General features: G+C 36.6%; 1 protein-coding gene across 1 annotated transcript in view; it reads right to left on the reverse strand.

Moving 5' to 3' along the window:
• Positions 1-2556: 2556 nt before the first annotated feature.
• gna12a (guanine nucleotide binding protein (G protein) alpha 12a) overlaps positions 2557-25258 on the reverse strand; it is a 77295-nt gene continuing 54593 nt past the window's right edge. The window contains exons 3-4 of the mRNA XM_051714064.1: positions 7826-7876; positions 2557-7057 (exon numbers count right to left, since the gene is read on the reverse strand). Of these exons, the coding sequence (XP_051570024.1) occupies positions 6488-7057; positions 7826-7876 (621 nt within the window). The 3' untranslated portion in view covers positions 2557-6487. The remainder of the gene's footprint in view (positions 7058-7825; positions 7877-25258) is intronic.

Below are 25258 nucleotides of genomic sequence, written 5' to 3' on the forward strand. Positions count from 1 at the left end.
AAAAGGGTTCAGATGTGTCATTTTACTCCCAAAATAACAAACTCCACCCCTTAATGGAAAACTTGATCTTTCCCTCGGTTTAACGCGCTCAACATCCTGTTCATGTGACAGAATGAGCTCTTCATATAATTTTTTGGTGGTGCAATATTTGTTGCAGAAGTGTACAACAATAATCACAAATCACAACACAATATACCGTAGAATAAATCTATGAATCAGAACCAAACATCAAGCACACGCTCATGCTATACAAATCAGACAGTATTAAAGGTGAACTCAGTAACTTTTTTGTTAGCATCATCTTGGATTTACACTGATACTTAGTGCCGTGGATGCAGCATCATTCATACACAATAGTTTTCATTTACAGATGCAATTGTAGAGTCATGATTCAGTAATCCATGAGTGAAAATGTCCGGCTGGTCATGTGATCATAAAATGGCAGCCCCCATGAGGAGACCCTCTCCATGTAGAATAAAACAGCTTTTATAAGGTTACTGATATGACTGGAGTCTTCATATCATGTGAATGCTCATGATCGCACTATTAATTTCATCTTGATTAAAACCCTTTTAATGAGGAAGAAATATACTGAGTGCTCCTTTAAAATGTATCAAAAAGTTATTAATAGGGTCATTACTACAAGTTGGTATCATTTCAGCTTTAAAACTTTTGAAAAATGAAACATAGGCCTACTTATATAAATATCTTTATATTTCATCAATGAAGATTGTTCATTGTTAAAGATTTTATGAGTCATACCGGTCAAGCTGAATGAGTTTAAAAATGTGGAGGTCCAGTCCAGTGAAAAATATTAGGGTGGACATTAAGTGGATAATTTAGCCACTACATGGTCTGTTAATGATATCAACCAAACATATTTGTAAACTTATACTGATGATTTTATTTCTGTTACATACATTTTCCCTACGTCTTCCCATATCAGTGTGCATGTTATTCTTGACCACATATGACTAACATCAAAAAATAAAGGATAACATACATATTTGTGTGTGCTTTATCAGTACTTTTTGGTGAAAGCAGGACAGATCAATCTGTAACTTCACAATTTAACAAAATCAAAAAAATCCCAGTTTTAGATAGGATTAAATATGATAAATAGAGAATTCAAATTATTATCATGTTTTTCCATTAGGTCAGACTTTTGAGCTCAACATTTACAGTAGGCTACCACGATATTACTCAAGAATGGTCATTTTTTTCTGCCAGAAAAACAATCAAACTGAACTTTGTTTAATTACCCACTTAAAATCACAGAGAAGTAGTTGGCAAAGAAACCAAACTCTTTCTGTTATGATAAAGGGTGCTATTTCTACCACAAAATGTTTCCACAAAGCCCCAAAACTTGAACAGTGAAAGTCAAGGAATATTGGCGCCATTGGATTTTTCAGTCCTCTTTATATTTCTCTTGAATTTTATTGTATTCATGTTCTTAAGAATCGGTGTGGGATTTAGTTTATCAGGATTTACTGTGTTAGGTGGGGTTGCTTAAAAAAAGCACTTATTTTGATTTCCAACAATAGGGGACGCTCTTGTTGCAAGGAGGTTTAAGTTGGCTTTGGTTTTGCTTCACTTTGTGAGATTTCCAAGTCATACAACAGTCACATGATTTGTTCTATATGAACAAACTCTTGCCATCTGCACGTTGAACATCAGTGTCCTAATAATGTTTTGGCTGCCAAAATTAGATAACTATAAGTGAAATTCCCAAAGGCACACTTTTCCAACTATTGTTAAAGCTGTCATTTTCTCTCACTCTTTAATACTGAAAAGACCAGTTAAATAGTTTTGTAAAGACTGCATTTACTTCTAAATATCAGGGTTTAAATACAATGAAAGGAGGCCTAGAGGAAATATAAGTATAACACAAGTCACAAGTCTTAGCTCACACAAATAAGCCACGACTGGCCCAGAGAAAGACGCTTTGTTTTTAGACATGATCTCCTCTCTTGCACATGGGATTTGTCAGGGGTTGCACAAGAATATTTTAGATGTGTCTTACCATAATACCATACCGTCTTTGTTCATGGGAAAACATTAGACCCCTCACAGGAAATGAAAGATTGTCAGCAAAGCAACTATTATATGACAATAAACCCTAAAATAGCTGACTACAAAGACGCATCTAAGCCTCAAGTTCAGATGTTGCTTACTGAACACAGGGCCCAGTTGGGGGTAAAACTTCCTTTGCCACTTAACTCTTACACAACCGCTGTTTATTTTCCTGTTTAAACTTGCTCCCAAAGCCATGTGCAGGGAATGCATAGTGTTGGGATAGTGATTCAGTTCTTCATTTGGGAAAAAGAGCAGCAGATTTAAACTTTCTTCTATCTCACAAATAAGGAACTAAAACCAAAAAGGTTTAAACTAATTAAAATATGTTTGAACATAAAAATAAACTATCTGAAATAATAACCTTCTGATTAATTTCAAAAAGGTCTTTTGGTCTATACAACAATTCACAGTAGCTTGCATTAAAATATGTAAACATGTTGAGTTACACAATATGTAGTACTACACTAAACAACCCCCAAGTATAATGAAACATTAACATTTTATTGAATTTATACAATTCTTATATACAAAACACACATAATGCAGTTAATCCGAAATTTCACACTTTTTACAATCACTGGAAATGTAAAACTTTAGGGAAGCAACATAAAAATGAAAAAAGTACAGTAAATTACTGAAAACTGTGCTAAAGTGGACATCCTGTTAACAGTGACAGTCATGAGATACGAAGAGTGACAAAACAGCAGAGCAGCAAATATAAAGTATTTAAATCACTATCAGTAGATTGAAATCACATTATTTAATTGGAAATTGTTTCTAAAATTATTATTCTCAAAATATAATTTATATCAAATTAATTACACTCCATATGCTTATCTTGATTGTGAGCTTTAAAGGAATAGTCATTACAAAAGTTAACTCAATCAACAGCATTTATGACATAATATTGATTACCATAAAAATGATTTTTACTCGTCTCTCATTTATTTACAAAAAGTAGTTATAGTAAGGCACTTACAATGGAAGTACATGGTGCCAGTACATAAATGTTAAAATACACACTGTTTCAAAAGTACTGCCACAAAATGTATACATTACACATGTATTTATGATTTATGATTTTAGTGTGATAAAATCGGATTTACCCAAATTACTGTGTTAAAGAGTTTACCAGCGTTTCATGGAAGTGAAGTTGAAATATTGGATATAACTTTACCCTGATAAGGTTAGAAAGGGATTTTATCACACTAAAATCATGTTAACATGTATAATGTTTACATCTTGTGTACTTTTGAAACAATGTGTATTTTAATGTTTATGGACTGGCCCCATTCACTTCCATTGCAAGTGCCTCACTGTAACTGAAATTCTTTTTAAATAACCGAAGGACGAGTCAAAATTATTTTTTGTGGTAATCAACATTATGCCACAAATGCTGTAAATTCAGCTCAACTAGTATTGAACCCAAAAGATTCCTTTAATACCCTTTATATTTATGAATTGGGCCTGTTTATCCACTATTTAACTTCGAAACTCTCCCATCAACACAGGCTTGAAATAAAGAATTAAATCTACTTCTTACTCTGCATGAGATCCAGAGATCTTCTAGCTTTCAGTGACAATAGTTTAGGGTGTGTCCGATATCTCTAAAACCCTGCCAGCCAACTTTCAGTAAAGCAACATGTGCCATCATTGATTACGAGGAATGAGAGAATTTACAAAATACCTCTGGGGCATAGAACAACATTGTCATGTGCTGATTTCTTCATGAGGACATCAAGGTTTGAAACAATTTACAGTCCATCATTACAGTAGAAATGAAGGGCTGATGCTGTCCATTACAGTACAAAAAAAGGAAAGAATGCAAGAAAAGATGCACTCATGAAAACCCAAAATTATTTGATAACACAAATATGAGGACATACTGTATCTCAAGCTACCCTTGAAATGAAACAACGGCAAAAACAATTCTGACAAGCCGACACTTGTGCTGAAACAGAAACCACTCATTTTCTGAGGAGCGCATGAATAACAACCTATGATGATAAAACCATTTAACCGTAAAACGGCTCAAATTGTGCCACCAACCACAAGAAACACTCCTCAGCATTGGCAGACATCACTAGGAAGTCACTTTGTGCCCCATTCATTTAATCATTTAAACAACATGGGTGTAAAAAGTGGGGGCTCATCCAGGATTTGAAACTGGGATTTCTTGCAGTCACATCAGCTAAAAGCAAAACCAAACCATTCAAAAAGTTCAAGAGATCAAAACATGTCCCTGGCTGAAACCAAGGAGAAACTACAGTCTTAATATCTGCTGATAATATAAGGGATAATGACCAGTTCCACGTTATTCCTCTTGATAATATCCATTTTAAAGTGGTGTGTTACAAAGTTTGGGAGGCTTGTTATAGTCGTCAGAATCTTTATATTGCATGAACCGTCAAAAAAAGTACAGACGCTATGCAAAAATGACATTCAATTACTACCATTAACGCTTTATTCATCTGAAGTTAGTGGTGTTAGGCGAAACCAGTGATTTGACCCTACTCTATATATCAAAGCCTGTAGCTTAACGTAGAGACACATGTATAGTTAAAAAGCAGAGGTGAGATGGTTAAAATGTACAGAAGCAACTATTCACTCTATGTACAAAAAACCCTGCTTACTAATAAGATCAATTTTGCATGTCAAAAAAAAACTAAAAAAATTCTATATCAAAAAGTATCTGTTAAAAAAAAGGAAGTAACATGAAACTTACTTCTTGGTTCAGAATCCAAAAACAGGCAGGATGTTCAGTGCACCTTTGTTATTTATTTTTCGGATGCTATCTGGAAGATGAGCCAGTGTAAATTTACTGTGCATTGTTTGAGTGTATCCTGGTCTATCTTGGGTGTATCTTGTTTGAGCAACCTGGTCTAACAGAATCATGTTACTATACCTACATTTTTGCTAAATAATTTTTACCTGACTTGATGTTTCACAGCAGTTTCCTGGTGAAACGAACACTAGAGGAGCTACAATAAAGACTTATTTCCTTTCACACAAATCACAAGTAAAACGGCAGATTATCAGTTCACAAACACTTTCTTTTCACCCTGTTCCTCATACAATGCCAATCTTATGACATCCAAACTCTTTACTTGTAAGGCCACACATTTTAACATTTTATGACACTATCGGTTAGGTTTAGGTTTAAAGTTTAGGGTAGGGAGGTAGATTTTGTTGATCTTTAACTTGACGAGATTTAACCTTACAAACCTCATTTGTTTTCATCTGACTTTTGCGTTTTTGACACTATCGGTTAAGTTACGGTTTAAGGTTTAGGTTAGGGAGGTATTTTGTTTATTTTAAATACGATAGAGCATTAAAGGAGCACTTAGTAATTTCTTTCCTCATTTAAAAAGTTTTGCTTCTAAAGAAATTAATAGTAATATTGAAACATATGTATGAAATCATGAACACTCATGTGAGAGGAAGAGTTCAGTCATTTCAGTAATCTTATAAAAGCAGTTTTATTCTACATGGGGCAGGGGCACCTCATGGGGGCAGCCATGTTAAGATCACATGACCATCTGAATACTATTTGCTTAATCTCAGTAACTGCCCTGTTATTGGACACTTTCGCTCATGGATCAAATTAATGCTGGCGTACTGTGCGTAGTGAATTTCTACACTGGCACTGATAACTGAAAACTACTGTGTTTGAATGATGCAGCTTCCAGCCACAAGGTGTCAGTGTAAGCCAATGAAAATCACTTCGACATACTTCAAAAAATTACTGAGTGCACCTTTAACCTTTGCTGAGGTCGGAATGGCATACTACCATACTACTCGTACTATTTCTGCCATATGGCAGAAGTAGTAAGAGTAGTATGGGTAGTATGCCATTTCGAACACAGCCCTTAACTCTTGTTTGGATTTAACTTGCTTTTAGCGCCACTCAGTGGACATTTCACCTCGGAACTGCTGTGATATAGTACATGTATGTGTAATGAACCATGCAATATCATTTTGCAAAAATGTTGCCACAGTCACATTATTTTCATGAGATCGAGCTGTAAAAAGAGGCGAGATTATGATCTTTTTTTTTTTTTACCAAACTCATTGCGTTCACTAAACATCCCCGACAAAACAAAATCACTTATTTATGTCATTCTTTTAGGATTAAATGCCATGTCTCTGAAATAATGGAATGGACACGGCACTCTTATGACTCACTTTTTCAAACAAAAGAGTGCATGATGGAAAACAGTGGAGCATTAGTGAAATTGTAACACAAGATGCAAAACACATTTTGCACTATTATTTTCTCCTGCACATTTGTTAAGGTAAACAGGATTAAAATAAAGTCCAGTAGGCATTTCTTGTCACGTTACAGGACGATGCGGAGAAAAAGTTATTATCTCAAACAACATTGAAAACAGGTGAAACAGTCGTTTGGTGTTCACTGCAACATAATGTCCTTAAGGTTCTCCTGAAGAATCGTGTCTTTGACAGCATGAAATACAAAGCGAATGTTCTCAGTGTCAATAGCAGTGGTAAAATGGTGGAAAAGAGGCTTGCTGCGGTTGCGACGTTTGCGGTTAAAGCATTGCACAAGATAGGCCTGCACGTCCTCCAGTCGGTGAGGGTCTCCCCGGAAGTCGGAAAAGTGCTTGGAGATGCTGACTTTGCGGACTTTCTGCACCAGAAGGTCCATCTTGTTGAGGAAGAGGATTATGGAGACATTGGAAAACAGCTTGTTGTTGACTATGGTCTCAAAGATGTTCATGGACTCAACCAGTCGGTTGGTGCGGCGGTCTTCCATTAGCACCTGGTCATATTCGCTGGAGGACACCATGAAGAGGATGGAGGTGATGCCATCAAAGCACTGAAACCACTTCTGTCTCTGAGAGCGCTGGCCGCCCACATCTACCATTTTGAAAGGGATCTTCTTGATGACAAAATCATGTTCCACAATTCCCTTGGTGGCCTTCCTGGCCAGAAGGATGTCCTGTCGGCTTGGTACATAATTCTGCAGGAAAACAGGTTGAAAATTGAGATTTGTTTTCCATAAGAATCGCTGACACAAATCAAACAGATTTCAGCTCTTCATACAGTGCTTTAAAATGTATCTGAACCATTTGTATAAACAGGGCTACACTTAAACACGTGTGCAACCTAAAATCTAAATTCAGCACCTTTTGCAACCTTCATCATTGTAATATATTTAAAATATATATGGTCATAAGTCAAATCTGAGTGGTCTCTTAAGCATTCCAAGGCAATCCTCTGGTCAGTCTGATGCCATAAATACACAATCCTTCATAAAAATTGCCACTTTAACAGAAAGGGTGGACGAAATGTCCTTTGGTGCAGTTTCCAAAGGGCCCACATCCCACCCAAACTATAACATGAATCTGTTTTGTCACTGGCCTTGATTTCCAAGCTCACACAAAACATTTCCAGGCCTTTTTCTTTTAATCACTCATCTGAGACACTAGATATGTGTTCTTGGCAACCTTGGCCAAAATCTTAAAGAGACTTAAACAGATTTTACTTTCGCTCTCAGTATCTCCTCAACCCGACCACCTCAACTGAAAAACATCACATAAAACTATATATAGTATATATGCTAAATCTCTAACTAATTATCTATATTTCTAATAAGCTAAATTATAACTTAAGCTTATTTATTTAACAGATCATTATCTGTTACATTATTAAAACATTGCACGTACATTGTTCATATACCATGAAGAATTGCCACTATTAAATATAGAGCTGAGTTATACTGACTCACCAGTTGGCCGATCCGATCCAAGTTGTCCAGGAAATACTTCACTGATTCACTCTGTTAAAAAAAGAAGGAAAAAAAAAGGATAGAATATTTTTAACATGAACTGAAAAAGAATATTATTCCAATTTACAAATATTTTAATTTAAACTTACACTTAATATATCAATGCATTTATTACTTGGGTCATTGGCAAATAAGACTGTCTGAGGTGATACAAATTAAAATCATTAAAAAATCTAGTATAAAACGTGTCATTTGTAGAAATGTAATTTTTGTGCCCATGTTGTTTTCAAAATGTATATAAAAAGGTATAATTTTCTTCAAAAAATAAATAAAAACTAATGACGTTAAAAAGATATTAAAATACTCTCCTTGCACCTTGAGTACATGTTTTAAAAAGTACATATTTTCAAACATATTTTTTAAGGTTTTTAAGGTTTGTCAAGATTTGACTTAAGAATATCAAGTTTTCAATTCATTGGCCTGAAGAAAATGTGCCTTTTTAAACATTTCAAAATATCTGCTTATTGTTTTTTTATAGAAATATTGGTAACACTTTACAATAAGGTGCCATTAGTTAACATTAGTTAACGCGTTAGGTATAATGAACAAACCATTATCAATATATTTTTACAGCATTTATTAATCTTTGTTAATTGTTAGTTCATGTTAGTATGTTAACATTTTGTTAACAATGTTAACAACTTTTGATTTTTAAAAATGCATTTATATATGCTGAAATTAACATTAACCAAGATTACTAAATGCTGTAAAAGTATTGTTTATTGTTAGTTCACGTTAATTAATGTTGTTAACTAATGTTAACAAATGGAACCTTATTGTAAAGTGTTACTGAGATAATAATAAAAGATTATTGGAACATTTATTTTCTCAATAATTTCATCTTTTAATGATTTCTATTATTTCTACTGTCTCCGAACGGTTACACCATTTAGACATTTTTACTTTAACCAAGATATCCCCCCCAAAATATCAAAATGACTTTAAAACTCAGATACTGAAAATATGCTCATAGTAAATGTGTATTCAATTTTTGTTTATGTGAATTTTTAATGTATTTTTGAATAACTTGATAGATTAAACAATTAATTTGCAATTAATTAACCAGCATTAATTTGATCCATGAGCGAAAGTGTCCAATAACAGGGCAGTTACTGAGATTAAGCAAGTAGTATTCAGATGGTCATGTGATCTTAACATGGCTGCCCCCATGAGGTGCCCCTGCCCCATGTAGAATAAAACTGCTTTTATAAGATTACTGAAATGACTGAACTCTTCATCTCACATGAGTGTTCATGATTTGTTCTCACATTGTGCTTTATTTGCAAAATTCTCTCTTAGCATTTTTTATTAAAACAAATAGGGCAATGGGCAACCGAAAGCTGTTCTACTTCAGGAATGGAAAGTAACAGGATGTTCCTATCTTTGTCTGAAAACTATGCAGGACACTCAAACCACACAGTACCCGTCAGCAGAACTCCAAACGAGAACAGCTTCCTCAAAATTGTAGCTTTACACGTAACGCTCATAATCTCCGGTTACTTCGTAAAAAGCTGTGGATGTGAGATGAAAAATTGCTGGAGTATTGCTCGCCTGGACCAACATTTGCTTAAGTGCATATCACATTTCACAGTCATGGCCATATTGCATTAAGTTCTATTTACATTATAGACCATTCAGACTATAATAAATGGACGGTATAATATACAAATGTTACAAATGAACATGCACATGAACGGCAATATCTCAAACGACTACAGCCGGAGAGTTGTACCGCTTTCTGTCTCAATCATTTACCATACAGCTACAGGAGAATCAGGTCAAAGGTCAGTGAAAAACTCAATCCATAAAAATAGCTGACTGATAAGATGTCTGGCTGCAACACTGGGCGATCAGAGTCAGTACGCTATGTTCACACTGGACTCTTCCAAGAATCAATTATGTCTGCTGCCTTCATAAGCCACAATCTACTGATAACTACATTTGTTGCCTAATAGCTGGAGACATTTCCAAATATTTTTTTATTCTTGTGCCTTATTAGAATGGACTCCCCAGAATGAACTAAATTGCTGTGATGAGCATTATTTCCTGACAAAGTTGTTTTCACGCAGGCTTTTGGATGGCAGACATTGCGGCCTTGGCGTTTCAGTGAACATTGTCTGCAAAAGCAAATTGTGTCCTTTAGTTTGTGTGTGTGTGTGTGTATCTCACAAAGGCCCCTTGCCTGGCCCATGTTCCCAACAGGAAACAGCTGTGTGTGAAAACAGGGGATTAGTAGAACAGCGCCTGCCCCTTATAACAGACTGCAGCCCAAAACCCCAGCCTTCACACACACACACACACACACATACACACCCACACACACACATACACAAACAGAGGCACATCAACATCAAGGCTTTAATGCAACACAGGCAGGAAATCACGCAGATATCTGATGGCATTGACTGTGGGATTTATCAATCTCTCATTAAAACATGCACTCACAATAAAAACATTCCTTCATATAAAATCTTCTACAGTATTAGGGTTGCATCATTACGGAGGGCAAAATTATTATTAACTAAATATTTAAAACATATTGAAATGAAAACTATTAACTATAAAAACTACACTTAAAACTATAAATCATTAAATTACTAAATCAGTTAATAAATGTCCCCTGTGTTTCATTTTAACACTAGTTTGCATACATGCATCCATTATAGCATTATCATTGGGTTGATATTTCATTTAAGCACAAGCTTCATGTCTTCTCATTTTTAGGGTTACGTTTATCGGCACATCATGGCACGTCATGTTCTAAATGTTCCAGTACCCCAGTGGTTCTCAAAGTGTGGGGCATGCCCTGTAGGGGGGGCGTGGAGGTATTGCAAGGGGGGCGTGGAAGACTGACCCGTCCTCAAATCTCGTTCATTTTCACACATTCAACAAAAATAGTGAAATTACATTACATTAAAACCAATGTGCACAATTTATTTTCCTCTGCCTTTAAACTTTAGCCTGGCACCACAGCACATCCTGCGCGTGCAGCTCTTGACAGCCCAAAGCGTTGATGTCAGGTGCGCTCATGTAAACGAGGTCATTCTTGCATGCCTGTTTCAGATAAGTGATGAGGTGAATTAACTCTTAAATTTCTGTCTTTTCCTCACACAACACACTATATGATTTCAGAAGAATTGAGATCTAAGGCACGAGTGTTATGGATGACTTTAAGGTGCATTGATATGTGCTTTTGGAGCTTGGACAGCCACAAAAATGATCCTCTCATCCCTCAATCTTGTGTTTCAAGGACGAAAAAAGTAATACTGATTTTGAACGACAAGGGTGAGTAAATGATGTCAGAAAGGTCTGTTTTTATTCAAGTTTATCAGTATCATTAATCAGGTGTATATTATTGTCCAGAGGTTCTGACCGCTACCGAAAGCATGTGGACGGCACTGTCACGTGATACTTGTTACTTTTTTCAGCGCTGGCTAGGATGCGACAATCACAGTCATTTACTATTACTGGATGAGGATTTAAAAAAAAACTTTTATAGAGAATGCTGAAGCTTATTTCCATTCATAAGTATGAATCCTTGTGAAAGTTCTTCTTGTTTCAAAGGGGGGCATGACCCCAAAAAATTGAGAACCACTGCAGTACCCGGACATCGGTCCCGTTATGCAGAGTTACTGATAAGCGCCATCTCACATGGTAATTAAATAAGCATTCCTCATACTGTATTACGTCTTCGGTGTCCTCTGTGGGTATTTCACCCGGAAACCGGAGCTCAAGTGTGTCCTTAGGCCGTGTGTCCATCTAAGCGTTTTTTCCTGAGGCCAGCTTATTTTTTCAATTGTTTGCAATGGGAGCGCCACGCATTTAAAAAATGCCAGCAGCGTGACGAGGCGCTGAGCATCTATTCCACACTGACCGCTGCGCACTTGCCATTTTTTTCTGGTCACCGAGAGTTGAAAAATTTTCAACTTTGGGTAAAACACAGCGCTCGTCACAGTCACTTTTTACCCAGCCGTCCAGTCACAGTGGAGGAGGGGCAGGACAAATGCCACACCGACCAACCATCACATCCTACTTGTACAACGACTGAACAACAATGGATGAGAAGTTTGCTGGTCTCTGAGTATTCATGTCTGTACCAGATGACATTCCCGGACTACCACAATATTAATACGAATAAATAATGCTTCAGCCTTCCCTTCATCCTGAGCAAGGGCCAGAGCAAGTACTCTTCTTTGTGCCGACATTTTTACATTCAGTACTTGATAACACAAACTATCTGTGAAATGAGTTACTTGCAACACATTACTCCCGCAGATATTCCGTATCATAGCAACCAAAGTGTCTCAGCTGAAAAAAACGCTGCGCCTCCAAAGCGCTCTCAAGTGCTCCCAGCTGGGCGTTTTCAGAAGGCAAAAAAACGCTTTGATGAACACACAGCCTTACATAAAAAATGTCCTGCTTTGGCCACTGGGGGCAGTGCTTTGAATTTCAGAAAGCACAGATGGAGGGAGTTTAGCTTAAGAAAAGTCAACCTACTGTTTCAGAATTCACTGTAAGATCAGTCTGACACTGCAACTATGTCTGAGCTAGGTACAATAACAGATGTCTTGTTAACTCTTGCAAATTAAGTTGCCAACCAAAACAGTGACAATGACTAAATTTTAACCTGTGTAGAAAACGTAAGGGAAATGTTTGCCAAAATAAATGCAGTACATGACAGTAACTTATGTATGGACCCTTCTTAACAGCGTTGAGCGTTATTTGGCCCTCCATGAATCATGGGTTGAAACAATAAACCGGTCGAAATATTTACAGCATTGTTTTGTTTTTGTTTTTGCTTTTTTTTAGCATTGACTCCCCAGTCTTCATTCATTTTTCTTGTATGGAGTATATCTTCGTTTGTATCCCACAGAAAATTATATTTGAAAATGTTGTTTAAATTTAAATGAATTTTCAAATAAAAAGTCAAAATGATATAGTTTTGAATCAATTTTCAAATAAAAATGTGTATGATCAAAATGTTAAATATATATATATTTTCTTATTTATATCGCCTACACATGCAGGTGAATCTCATGATGAAAATGTTACGAAAATAATCTTTAAAAAAGAAACATGACACTTTTATAAATAGGCTTCTTTTTCTATATGCAAAGTATCATTTATTTTTCCTTTTTTGCAGTACTGTCAGATACTTTTCCAGTCAGGCAGAGACAAAACACTATAAACCCCAACCCACACACACACACACTTCACTGCATAATAGGCGCAGTCAACAGGACTGTCAACTGACCCTTATCTGAGATCTCTGAATGGTTATTACTCTGCGTGAAAGTGCATGATGCAGGTCATTGGCCAGTAAAGCAAAGTTTCCCTCCTCCCTCGAGCTACCCTGTATCCCTCCATGACGGCCTGCTGAGAGTGTGGGAAAGATCTACGCTAAGGCCTTGCATGCCACAACCAGCAACTTAAGTCCAATCTAGAGAAGTGTGCCCATGGGTATTTGTGCAGTGAGTAAAGGGAAGCATGATTGAGCACGGCCATGTAAAGAGGCCTTAACCTCTCTCTTCCCAGTGGAGATCACTATCGCTATAGTTTGCCCCCATCTCCTCCAAATAAACAGCAGATCCGCAGAAATGAGATCCAATTAAAGGCATCCCTCATGGCCCTGACTCAAATATAAACCCTATTCACTAAGAAACACAGCCACAGATTTGAGGGAAATGTCTGGAGGCAAAAATATATCTAGTATTAAAAAAAAAAATAGAGAGGCACATAACATAAAAATAGCCATGAGATAAATCTTTCCATTAGCTCTGTTTCAATCAAACAGCATTGGTATCATCTTAGGAAAGAGCTTATATGGACCAAACTGAGTTAAAGGGATAAATGCTTTCCTAAAGCTTTAGCAAGTCCATCCGGGATTCATTTCACCTCACACTTTGTTATATCTGACAGTAAAACCTTCCTCTGCAGTGAACGGAGATCCCATTTAAGTGATGTTAAACTGCCAGATCCAGCAGCTGTGCTTTGTTGGTGAGTAACGGTTCCATGGTGACTAAGAACAGACATATCACCAAATGTTTTCATTTTGCTCTCTGAAGGAAATGAATCATGCCACTCTGTGCATGTGAAATGCAACTGTATAAATCATATTCTTTAAAAGAAAAATTGTAAGGCTGGGTAAGGAGTGGCTCACCTAAAAAGGAAATTTCTGTCATAATTTACTCACCCTAATGTTCTTCCAAACACAAAGAACTTTCCTTTTCCATGAAACACAAATTAAGATATTTTCAATACAACAAAATGAATAGGCATTAGGGTTCCAAACAAGAATACAAACGCAAATGAGATTTAAGAGCTTCAGTGGAGAGAAAGATTTTCAGTGAATAAAGACTTAAATTTCAGTCTGTTTCTCCCATGAAGCTATCGTACAGCTTAAGGACCAACTTTTATGCAACGTTTTGGTAATTTTGGAAGCTCAACAGCCCCAGCTTCTATTTATTTTCAAAAAAGAGCAGCATCCTGTTAAACTTCTCATTTTGTGTTCCATGGAAGAAAGAAAATCATACAGGGTTTGGAACAACATGAAGCTGAGTAAAAGATGACAATTTTCTTTTGGGGGTGAACTATTCCTTTAAACTTAATATATTTTATGATCTCAAAAATATTAAGCCCATCAAAAAGCATGGAAAAAATCTTAGAACCTTTTTTCTGTTTGGGTGAATTTCAGAGAGAAAATCAGCCATCTTCTGCACTGATAATGTCCGCCTCTCCTCCGTAAATAACAGACTATGTAAATAATCCTCACGCAAAACAAACACAGCTTGATTTCCCAGTCCTTGGAGTGGGATTAATTGTTTGGTTTGGAAGTGAGAAGAGAACTCATATTAATCCCCCACATGGAGCTCCTTCACCTCCAGAACTTCACAGAACCTCAGGCCGCTCTCACACTGTTGATCTAGTTGTAACTGTACACCTTGCCTTTCATCTTTGCGGATAGCCTCGTATTATGATTTTTGAATTGGAGGAGACCAGTAGAAGGAAAATGGATGAGTGTCAGGGAGCTCTGAAAAAATGTGGAGACTTACATTATGCCAGAGGTATGTTAACAATAACATGAGCTGTGTTCCTAGAAACAAAAGACGAAAAGCTGTGTATATGCAAACATATACAGTATAAACATTCACACATTTCAAAATATCAAGACATAATTGATGTTAACTCAAAAATCATATTTTTTTTTTCATAAATTTCCTAAAAAATTAATTTCAATTGTTCAGACACAATTCAAGTCACTGAAAAAGCTCCGGTAAACGAGCCTGTCTTGTCTATTTATATGCGCTTCATGGAGCAATCTTGACCTCAAGAGCCCCGTCTATTTTATATATATATATATATATATATATATATATATATATATATATATATATATATATATATATATATATATATATATAGCACAGTGACACATAGCTGCTCTCAGTAAAAAACATGACCAAAATGTAAAACGCATGGATAGACTGGGTGATTCTTCGGCTGAAATATCTGTGCGAGGGTCTCTGGAATGTTTCACATTGGTGGCAGTAGATGCCGACTTCTGTAGAACAACAAGCTGTTCAACAGAAATGTAATTTCTACGCTAAAGATTTTTACATGCCCTGCCAACCTAATCAGACCAGTCCAATAAGAACAGAATACTGCTGAAAACCATCTTAGACCAACATGAATTTAGTGCTGGTTTGATGCTGGTAAAGCTTGGACCAACACTGCTATGATGTTCACCCACAAAACTTAGCACACGGTTCCCACCCTTTTTGACAAATGAAATTCCATAACCTTTCCAGTCATTTGTAATAACATGATATAGATTTATGAAAATCATTTTCATTTAGACTGATTCAGCAATGAATCATTTAGACCGATTTGTGAACCGTTTCGACCAATTCATTGAAAAGAACTGACTCAAAGGGAATATTTCGCTCAAAAATACAAAATGGCTTGAAAGCAAGTTTTACGCTAAACAAGAGCAATATCTAGCTAGCTGATTATATAATTTAGAGTAGAGGGAAACTAGAAAACATATATTTACTGTAGAAATATCCATGCCTTTTCCATGACTTTTAAGATTTTGTCAATTTCCATGACTTTCCTAGGCATGTAAAACACAGTTCTAAAATGTACTGATATTTCCAGCTTTTCCATGACCATGGGAAACATGTTAGAAGGTGTAGCTGGTCAACTAGCATGTTTTGTTTTCTGGTGATACAGGTTGACCAATATATTATTGCTGGTCAATTTAAGGCATACTCACAAAGAAATTCTTCTTTGTTCTTCACTCAGAGCCGAAAAGAAGTTTGAAACAGCTGAGCAACGGCATACCATTTGCGAACATTCAGACACCGGCCACAACGCTAGGGGAGGCATTTAGAGCAGCATTTAAATATGAGGACGCACAACACTACATGTTAAACCCTGACAAATATGTGACATTACAATGTGTAATTTATGCCTCATTCTATGAGTAGAATTCACATGAGGTCAGTAAAAGAAGTTGTTTCGACCACTTGATGATGACTTAACGTAATATAAATGCAGTAGATAATGTGTAATTTGTCATGTTTGCATTCTATATTCATGGCGCTAATTTGCTTACACGCTATACATGGGCATAATATGTGCCGGTTAAACTGTTATTGTAATTTATGATGATACTGATACTACAGTGAGAATACAGACAAAATAATTATGATATATATTTATGGCATATCTTACTTTGAACAGATGTGTGAATGGCTTTTAAGAGCAACATATAAAACAACAGAGTGAATGGGCACTTAAGAGTATTTGAGCAGATTTGAGTTATTTTGCAGACTAATTAAAAAAAAAATAGCAAGACATGGTCTTGGAAAATGACTCTACGCGAATAATCGTTCAGATGTAGGTAAATTTGTAAAATTGTAAAATTGACTAAACAACATAAACAGAAATATATATATGACTCAAAGTAGTTGGAGCTCCAGGTCACACCTGGCAGTAAGAAGGTGTTTAGCGGCCGATACAAAGCTTTCCTGAGAGTTTGCGCTGGTATGCTGTTACGCACTACCGAAACTGACTCAGAAAACACCAGATTTTGTTCTAAATTACATCACACCCATTAGTTCTTAGATTTTGTTTGACGGGGCCTTCTGTCAAGAAGCCCTTGTTGGAACACCAACACACCAGCTTCCCATGCTGGGGACCAGCATACAAAAAATAACAGGCTGATCTTCTCTTTTCGACATGCCCTGTCGAACCGAAAGATAACCAGCATTCATACGGTGTCAGCATTTACTGAGTCAACCATGACCGTGACCTCAAAGGCAGACACAATCGGAAGTCCTCTGTAATGCGAGAATGTGTTAGACTGAGAGTGGGGCCGTTGTGTTCCTCCTACAACACTCTTTGGTTCTATGGGCACTTCCCTATTCTCTCCCTCTTGCGTCTCACCTCAATCAGTCACTCTATTTCTCTATCTTATCCCTCCGCCTAATGGCGGCCCCCTCAGGGAGACTGACCCTAAACAGGCCTGGAAACCATCCACTGACGGGTGGAATAAAAACAGTGGGAGATAAAAAAAATAGTCAGGAAAAACAATGTGGGTGTATGACGTTTGAGACAACAGCCAAACATCCAATGACGTGGCTGCCTATAAAGTCAGTTTTTCCTCTTCCAGTATGATGATCCCTTTGGGTCTTTTTTCCATTACAAAACAACAAACTTGCCATGTGTTTCAGAAAGGGCTCATAACTTAATATCTATTGCTAATCCTAATACTTGAGCCCAGCAGTTTTCTCGAGGACATGAAAGCAGTGTTAAACTGTGCACTATACTCTAATGAAGATGCAAATGACTGAAAGTTTGTTCAAAGTCTCCTTCAACCAACCAGTCCTACAGGATCTTTAATTGAATAATTATGATCTTGAAACATAAATTCAGTACACACTGTATAAAACACACACACAAATTGATGTATAAATAGACAGAAACAAAGAGTGCTCCTTCTGCAGTTCAATTTGGGGCTCTATGCTTCTCTTGTCTATCTGCAAAGCTTTAAGCTTTAAAATTAAAGCTGATTGTTTCTAACATAAGATGTGCAGTGTGGTTGGTGCTACACATAGCCATGAGCAGCACAAGGTTTTGTGATCTTTCTACACTTGTAACTCATATTAGTTCTTCTTGTGTTGTTTAGGAATAATAGTATCCATCCTACTTTTTATCTTAGGCATTGTGGATGTGTAAATGTGGGTTTCATTTTAAAAATACTCTTTTTGATCTAAGGAGTTTTGAGTTCTGAAAGTTGCTTTCATAGTACAATGAACTCTTATTTCAAATTTCGAAGGAAATTTAATTTCTTGTGATATGACTCCTTTATGACCTGTTTCAAAAAGTCAGATGTGACTAAAGCCAAGCACACAGTACACAACTTTTTTTCCTGTCATGTTGGTGTGCATGATACACGACTGATCGTAGACTTGTTCTATCAACAATCCATCAACTCACAATTAGTCTGCTATAATTATGTCTGCCGGAACCAGAAACATTTATCATGATCTATAACTCTGCATAAAATGTAATGACATCTATGCTAATATTATTCTATTTGGTTCCCTGTCACAACCTTGGGATTCATATCATACCAGAGCTGGCCAGATCCAGCACCGTTCCTGCTTGGTGTCAGACTCCACTGCTACGTGTGAAGTGATGATGACTAAATGCAGCCGGTGACAGCCAGACATCACTTCAGTCTATTACGATGGACTTCAGAGGATGAACTAATGTCAACTCCAACTGTAAGACATGGGATACTTCATATACCACTACCTGAACCTTGGACTTAGGATACACCTCAACGAAATGACCTGACGGTTGAACTGCGATGCACCTCACTGATCTCTGCCTGCATCACCTCAGTCTAATGATGGACTACACTCTTATAATGGAATAAATAGACTATCAATTAATTGCCAACAAAACCCTTCATCAGCCAACTAACAAAGGACAATGCATCTATGTGAACATCTGCAATTAATCCAGAATGGACTTCAAATATATTAGTCATTAATCTTAAAGTTCATAAAAAATATTTTTTTAAACACTGGCCCTTAACTCTTACTTAGTTGACTAATTTTAAACCATGACTTTTGCACACTGCACACAAATAACTAATATTGGCATTATACTCATGCTGTTTAGCCAGAAAGGAACTAGCCCCCACAGTGAGCCTGGTTTCTCCCAAAAATAAAGTACTGCAAAAGACAAAGCTGTGTTTAATTGCAAAAAACCATGTATGTTGTAAACGAAACCCAAGAATTGAGATCATTTTTTTAATCTGCAACAGACTTTTGGCATCAATTTTTTTTGCAACGCTTCTTTTTCTTTGAGTTTCACTTTGCGGAATGTACTTTTTCTTTGCGATGCTCCTTTTAATGTTCGCTGTACCTCTTTCCCTTTGTGCTTCAATTCTCTTTTTGCTTCACTATGTGGCACTGTTTTGACATGCATTGTATGGACCTACAGAGCTGAGATATTCTTCTAAAAAAATATTTATTTGTGTTCTGCAGAAGAAAGAAAGTCATTCACATCTGGGATGGCATGAGGGTGAGTAAATGATGAGAGAAATTTTAGTTTTAGGTAAACTAACCCTTTAAAGACACAAAAGAATAAAGAATTTGCATTTACATTTGCACATGGTTTATATATTTCTCTGAAAAAAAAGTTGAAGCATTAATTTTTTTTAGATCGGAATAAAAAAACTGACTTTGTTTGAGTTTGAATAATGTTTGAAAAATGTTGGTTGGATAATGGCAATATGATATTTTGGACTCGTCTAAAGGAGTTTATAGACATTTAAGACTTTTAGACTGTGAAACAACAGCAGGCACAAGCGTAAACATTTCCCTACAATTATAAAGAATAAAATAACCTGGATAGACAATTTAGGCATTTAATCTCCAACCTTGGAATGTCACGGCAATGGAAGTGTTTGTCATGAGCATATCAAACCTCAACCTGTGGAGTACTTTGACTAAGTTGTACCATAATGGCCTAGATAGGGGAGACAGACAGATAGGACACTGGAGGAGCAGGCCAAAATGAGCGTGCATTTATCGCTCCTGACAGTCTGTCTGCAGATAGCAAATGACAGATGACAGGGCAGTCGGAGAAATATGGCTAAATGCACTAGTGACACCTCTCAGAGTCAAGAGCCATTCTGCTCTGTCACCTCCATTATGCCCCCTGAGAAATGAGGGGCTACAGTAATGTTACCGATGAAAAAAAGCCCAGAAAAATGTAAAAGACAGGGGATTTTTTTGTGATAGATGATGATCAAGTTGGAAATCTGGGAACATTGAATTTATTGCTGTTTGATGTGTTTGATTCCAGAAAAAAAATAAAAATAAAATCTGTTCTGAAGACAAAAAGAATTGCCTGTGTTGTTGTATTCCTCATTTGTAAGTTCCTGTGGATAAAAGGGTCTACTATTTAAATAAATGAAAATACAAAAATGCCTTGCAGCATAAAATGTGATTTTTGAAACACTGATTCAAGAATTTAAATGAAAAACATTTAATAAGGAGAAGCTATCACTGCGTTCTCCCTGAGAACGAGGCAGTTTAAATGAGTTTAAACTCCTCAGCTTGTTAATGAATAGCAATGAGACATGCAAGATTCTAATGCCAGCGAAAAGAATCCAGACCAGATTACAATGAATGCTGAAATGCCATACCATTCTGGTATCAAATAAACATAAGCAAGAACATTTAGGACAACTCCTTCCCTCTCAGATGGACGATGGTGATGATGGCCCCTAAATATTTCATAGAAAGGTCTTGCAGAGTGAATATCGTGAAACCTGTCAAGAACATGTCCAGGTCATATGTCATGCCAAAAATCAAAAGAATAAAACATAAAATTATATTTAGCATAAAAAATTATGGTGCATATGGGACATTATTTTAATGACAATTAAAGAAACACACACACCCCTTTAACATTACTGTAATACGAAAACATCTCATTCTCATTACTTTAATACAATATATATATATATATATATATATATATATATATACAACTGCAAGTATAAATAATGGTAGTATTTGTAGTACTAAATTTAATTTATGCTGATTGCATAATAATAATACAATACACTGTTTAGGAGGATTGTCATTAAAATATTACAGTAATAACATCTTTTTTTTCTTTCTTTTTGCATTACAGTAATGGTCAGTTCAGGGTAAAAATGTGCTTAGATGAAAATACTATCAATCCAAAAAATGGTCCTAAAAATAGGATTAATTTTATTTAGGTAAATAAAGCATAATTTCTTTCTTTTCTCATTTTTTTTATTTTTATTTTTTTTTATGTTGAGGTGATATGTGAACCAAACAGAAATGCAGAGAGGACTCCAGAAAGTGAGGTAGGCCTACAGCCATTAGCATCAAAGATTGCCATCAAAAATGCTGAGAGCATTTATTTGGAAAAGTAGTATTACATAACAGCTATCCAAATACAGTAAAAAATATATATGTCTATTTCTGTCACACTTCAGGATGTCCTAAATGGAGGAAGTATTCTAATTGCTTTAAAGCTATTTTTATAGGTTATGTGAAACAATTCATTGAATGAACATGAACAATTGGATTTTAAAAGGAGCAATAATGTTGTGAAGCCATTTAGTAGCAAAACTGTTTATCTAATGACTACATCTGCCTCATTTCGGTCATTTCATTGCTCTCTGTATATTAAATAAAAAAACTGAAGAATTAATAAAATGCTTTCTGGAAACAGCCTCTGCAAAGATCTCAGCCAAAATCCACAAAACATCTGGTCAGTACGACTTCATCAATCTTGCCACCACCGATTAACAGCCGTAATTAACCGGAACTCTCTCTGAACCACGAATGACATTGTGTCTGGGTTTCCTCCATTTATTTTCTTCTCATATATTTCACACACAGCTCTGCTATAAATGTCCCAGCCCAGTTACTATAACCCAGCTGTGTGAATAAGGGTGGAGCGTGTTCCAAGTTGACCGAGAGGCCATTGAGCAACAATAGGACATTATTTACTGAATTCCCTTCACTACTTTGGTTGTGGCCAGGGATTAAGCAAGAAATGTTCTCCCATAGCTCAGCACTCCTCTATGCCAGTTTATTTGCACACTCTTGTGACTCTTGATTGAATTTGCTTTAATTATAGAGTGTGTAAAAACTAGGCTGCTATTGACTAAGCATACTCTGCTCCAGCAGCCAGAAATACTGAGCAGTAATCGCGGCAACAGAAGAAGTCAAATTTATTCAATAAGAAGAGTGGACTGACACAAGTGCTAAGTCTATGGAGTTGGTGGTACAGCTGTATCAAGCCAAAAATGGAAAATATCTGCAATAATGAAATTTGTACATACAGCACCACTGATCAAAAGACTTTTACCTCCTTTTAATAAAAATAAAAGGGCTGTCAATCGATACAAATTTGGTGTGGTTTGTTCACTTTATAAACTGCACGTTGCCTTTACAGCTAGAGTTTTACTTACTGTCCCCTGAAGAAAACAAGCTTAAATTGCTGCAATGGTAGGAATATTCTTTATTATGGTCCGGGGACATGATACCGCGCTCATGTATTCATGCTCGTAAAAATGCTCCTATACCAAAAACCGATACATCTGATGAACTAATGTCATTCTGTAAACACTCAGCACACAACTTAAAATCATGTTATATCTTTGTGTGATTATTAAACTGCAAAGGCAGTGATTTAATGAGATAAATATATAGTTTGCATGTGCTGTGCGCTTCTAATGTGAGCGCCGGTGTTGTGCCGAAGCTGACTGCTCGTACCTTTTAGAGCTCCTTGACTCATACACGGAAAACACCATCGTGAGCATTAAGCGTGCTCATAGATTATTTTATTTATTGAGATAACAACCTCTGCGGCTCTATCATAGGAGAGAGCGTAACGGTCAACTAGCATGTTACAACAGTAAGTCACTGTTTGTGGATACCATACAAACTAGAAGGGTTCTGGTGCTCTGTTGCTAGCAGATGATAGTGAGCAGAGCGCTAATTCACTTTGTAGTGTGAGGCACACACAGACCACATATTTATTAAATTAAATAGCAGTCTTTTGCGGTTTAATAATCACATTGGGTCACATAGCAACCTGCTTTTCAGGAAGTGCGAAGCTACCGTCAAAAACACACAGAAACGGAAAGGGCTTCACTCCAAAATGAAAGCTTCCACCAAAATAAAAGCTAAATTTGAATGGAAAAAAGTATGACAGAAAAATATCAATACTGTATAGTTATGTAATATTCACTGTAATACTACTACTACTACTACTACTACTACAAATAATAATAATAAATAAATAGTAACTGTATTATATTTAAGCAATATCTCACATCTGTGATGCTCTGTTATGCAGCAATTTATCTGACCAAAATAACTCTAAAGTTGTATTTTGGATTGTACTGGTATCGGGACATCCCTAAATCCCTAAAACACTACGATCATGTTAACATGTAATACTTTTGAAACAAAGTGTATTGTAGTGTATTTTAATGTTTATGGACTTGCCCCATTCACTTTCATTGTAAGTGCCTTACTGTAACCGCCAATTTTTTTTAATTTTTTTAATAAGCAACATTTGGGCCTGTTCCTCACACAAAGCTTTCAAATAGCTTCAAACGATTTGGAATACTGTGCCTATGTCTTATGGAATACTTACTGGTATTTTTACAGAGCTTGACAGCCCCTAATCCGAATCTTCTCATTGCATATAAAAGAGCATCTTTTTTTTAAGAGCATTTTTTTTTCTTCCATGGAAGAAAGTCACAACAAAGAACAACAAGAGGGTGAGAATTTACCAGCATTTTCATTTCTGGGTGTACTTCTCCTTTAATAAGCCTTTAGAAAACTGACTAAACAATAACAAGAACTACAAGCTTTTGACAGAAGTGGACATGCATTGGCTTGTTGTGTTTATGTTTTCCTGATGTCTAAGCTGGCTGTGGTATTGGGGAGATGGACCTGTTCCTGGAGATCTACGCTGCAGCTGCTCTGGAATGTGAACTGGGCTGCTTATCTCAAGCTCTTCAGAGGATGGCTTATGTTTTGGTATAAGCCATCGCTCCTAGCCCACTCAGTAAACAAATACACCCTTCCTCTGTATGGATTTGCTTTATATATTTTGGATTGCCCATCTAAGACCATCAAACAATTCAAATGGGTCCCACATTTACAGAGTGGAGACTAAAAAATAGAGAGAAGCAGGCACAGGCCTGGTGAGAACTCCATGAGGCATCATAAACTATTTAAGATCCTCCTTAAAATTGTTGTTTCTGGGTAACTACACACAGCATGGTTGCTTGGTCTGCTGTGAGATGCTAGAAACACCAAGATTCTTGTTGAATATCTTGTACATTTACGATAATAGGTTAGCAGGGGGACTGACCAGCACCCATCTTATTCTCAGCCGTGAGGAATTTAAGACACATCCCAGCAACATCAATCTCCCTGTGGAATGTTGAATGCCGCCCAACTTTTGGGCAGTGGGGGTATCTTTCTTGGGTCATGCATTGAAATAACTTTCTTGCTAGCCAGGGAGGGTGTGTGAAACCTAAAAAATATCTTCATTTTGGCTCTTTGTGTACTTGAGAAAACAAGCACACTAATGATATGTCCAAGCAGATTTAGAGGTGGTCTATTTGGGCAGCCAATGGAATGGGACTCTAGTTAAATGTGCCACAGTGTGCACAGAGGATAAACCCCATAGTCCCCTTTGGGAAGGTTCTCTGTGCAAATGAAGTCCACTCCCTGCCTTGGACAGTCTTACAAAGAGGCATCATTACTCCTCCTTGCTGATACTTTTGTTAACAAAGGCCCAGCAAGTATCCCTGTCTTGGCTGCGATTTTCACGGATGAAATATGACTGGACTTTTGCTTGAGAAACTGACATTTAACAAACATTTCTTGTCCTCTGAAAAAGCTCTCTTTGGATGCTACAAAATGAGGGGACAGATGAACTGGAAAGCTCTGTCTCCATTTATCAGATCATGAAATATTATGTATTAAACGTAAATCTTTATATATTTTAGGGCTGCAAAGGTGCATGTATCTGCGCCGAACTGAACAGATACTGGGCCTTCGGTATGGTACATACAGTCACACGAATTATTACATATCTTAGCATGCGTGAAACCAGTATTAAAACAACATATAACAAACTACACAAACCGCGCTGAACTAAAATGAAAAAAGATTGTGGAGCAACACAGGACCACACGGAACCAAAACTTAACAGAACAGAGCGCCAGACGGGACACTAGAAACAGTGGATCAGATAAATGCATGTAAAGTTTATACTAGC

This window comes from Myxocyprinus asiaticus, chromosome 13 (genome assembly GCF_019703515.2).
Source record: "Myxocyprinus asiaticus isolate MX2 ecotype Aquarium Trade chromosome 13, UBuf_Myxa_2, whole genome shotgun sequence".
Classification (NCBI taxonomy): Eukaryota; Metazoa; Chordata; class Actinopteri; order Cypriniformes; family Catostomidae; genus Myxocyprinus; species Myxocyprinus asiaticus.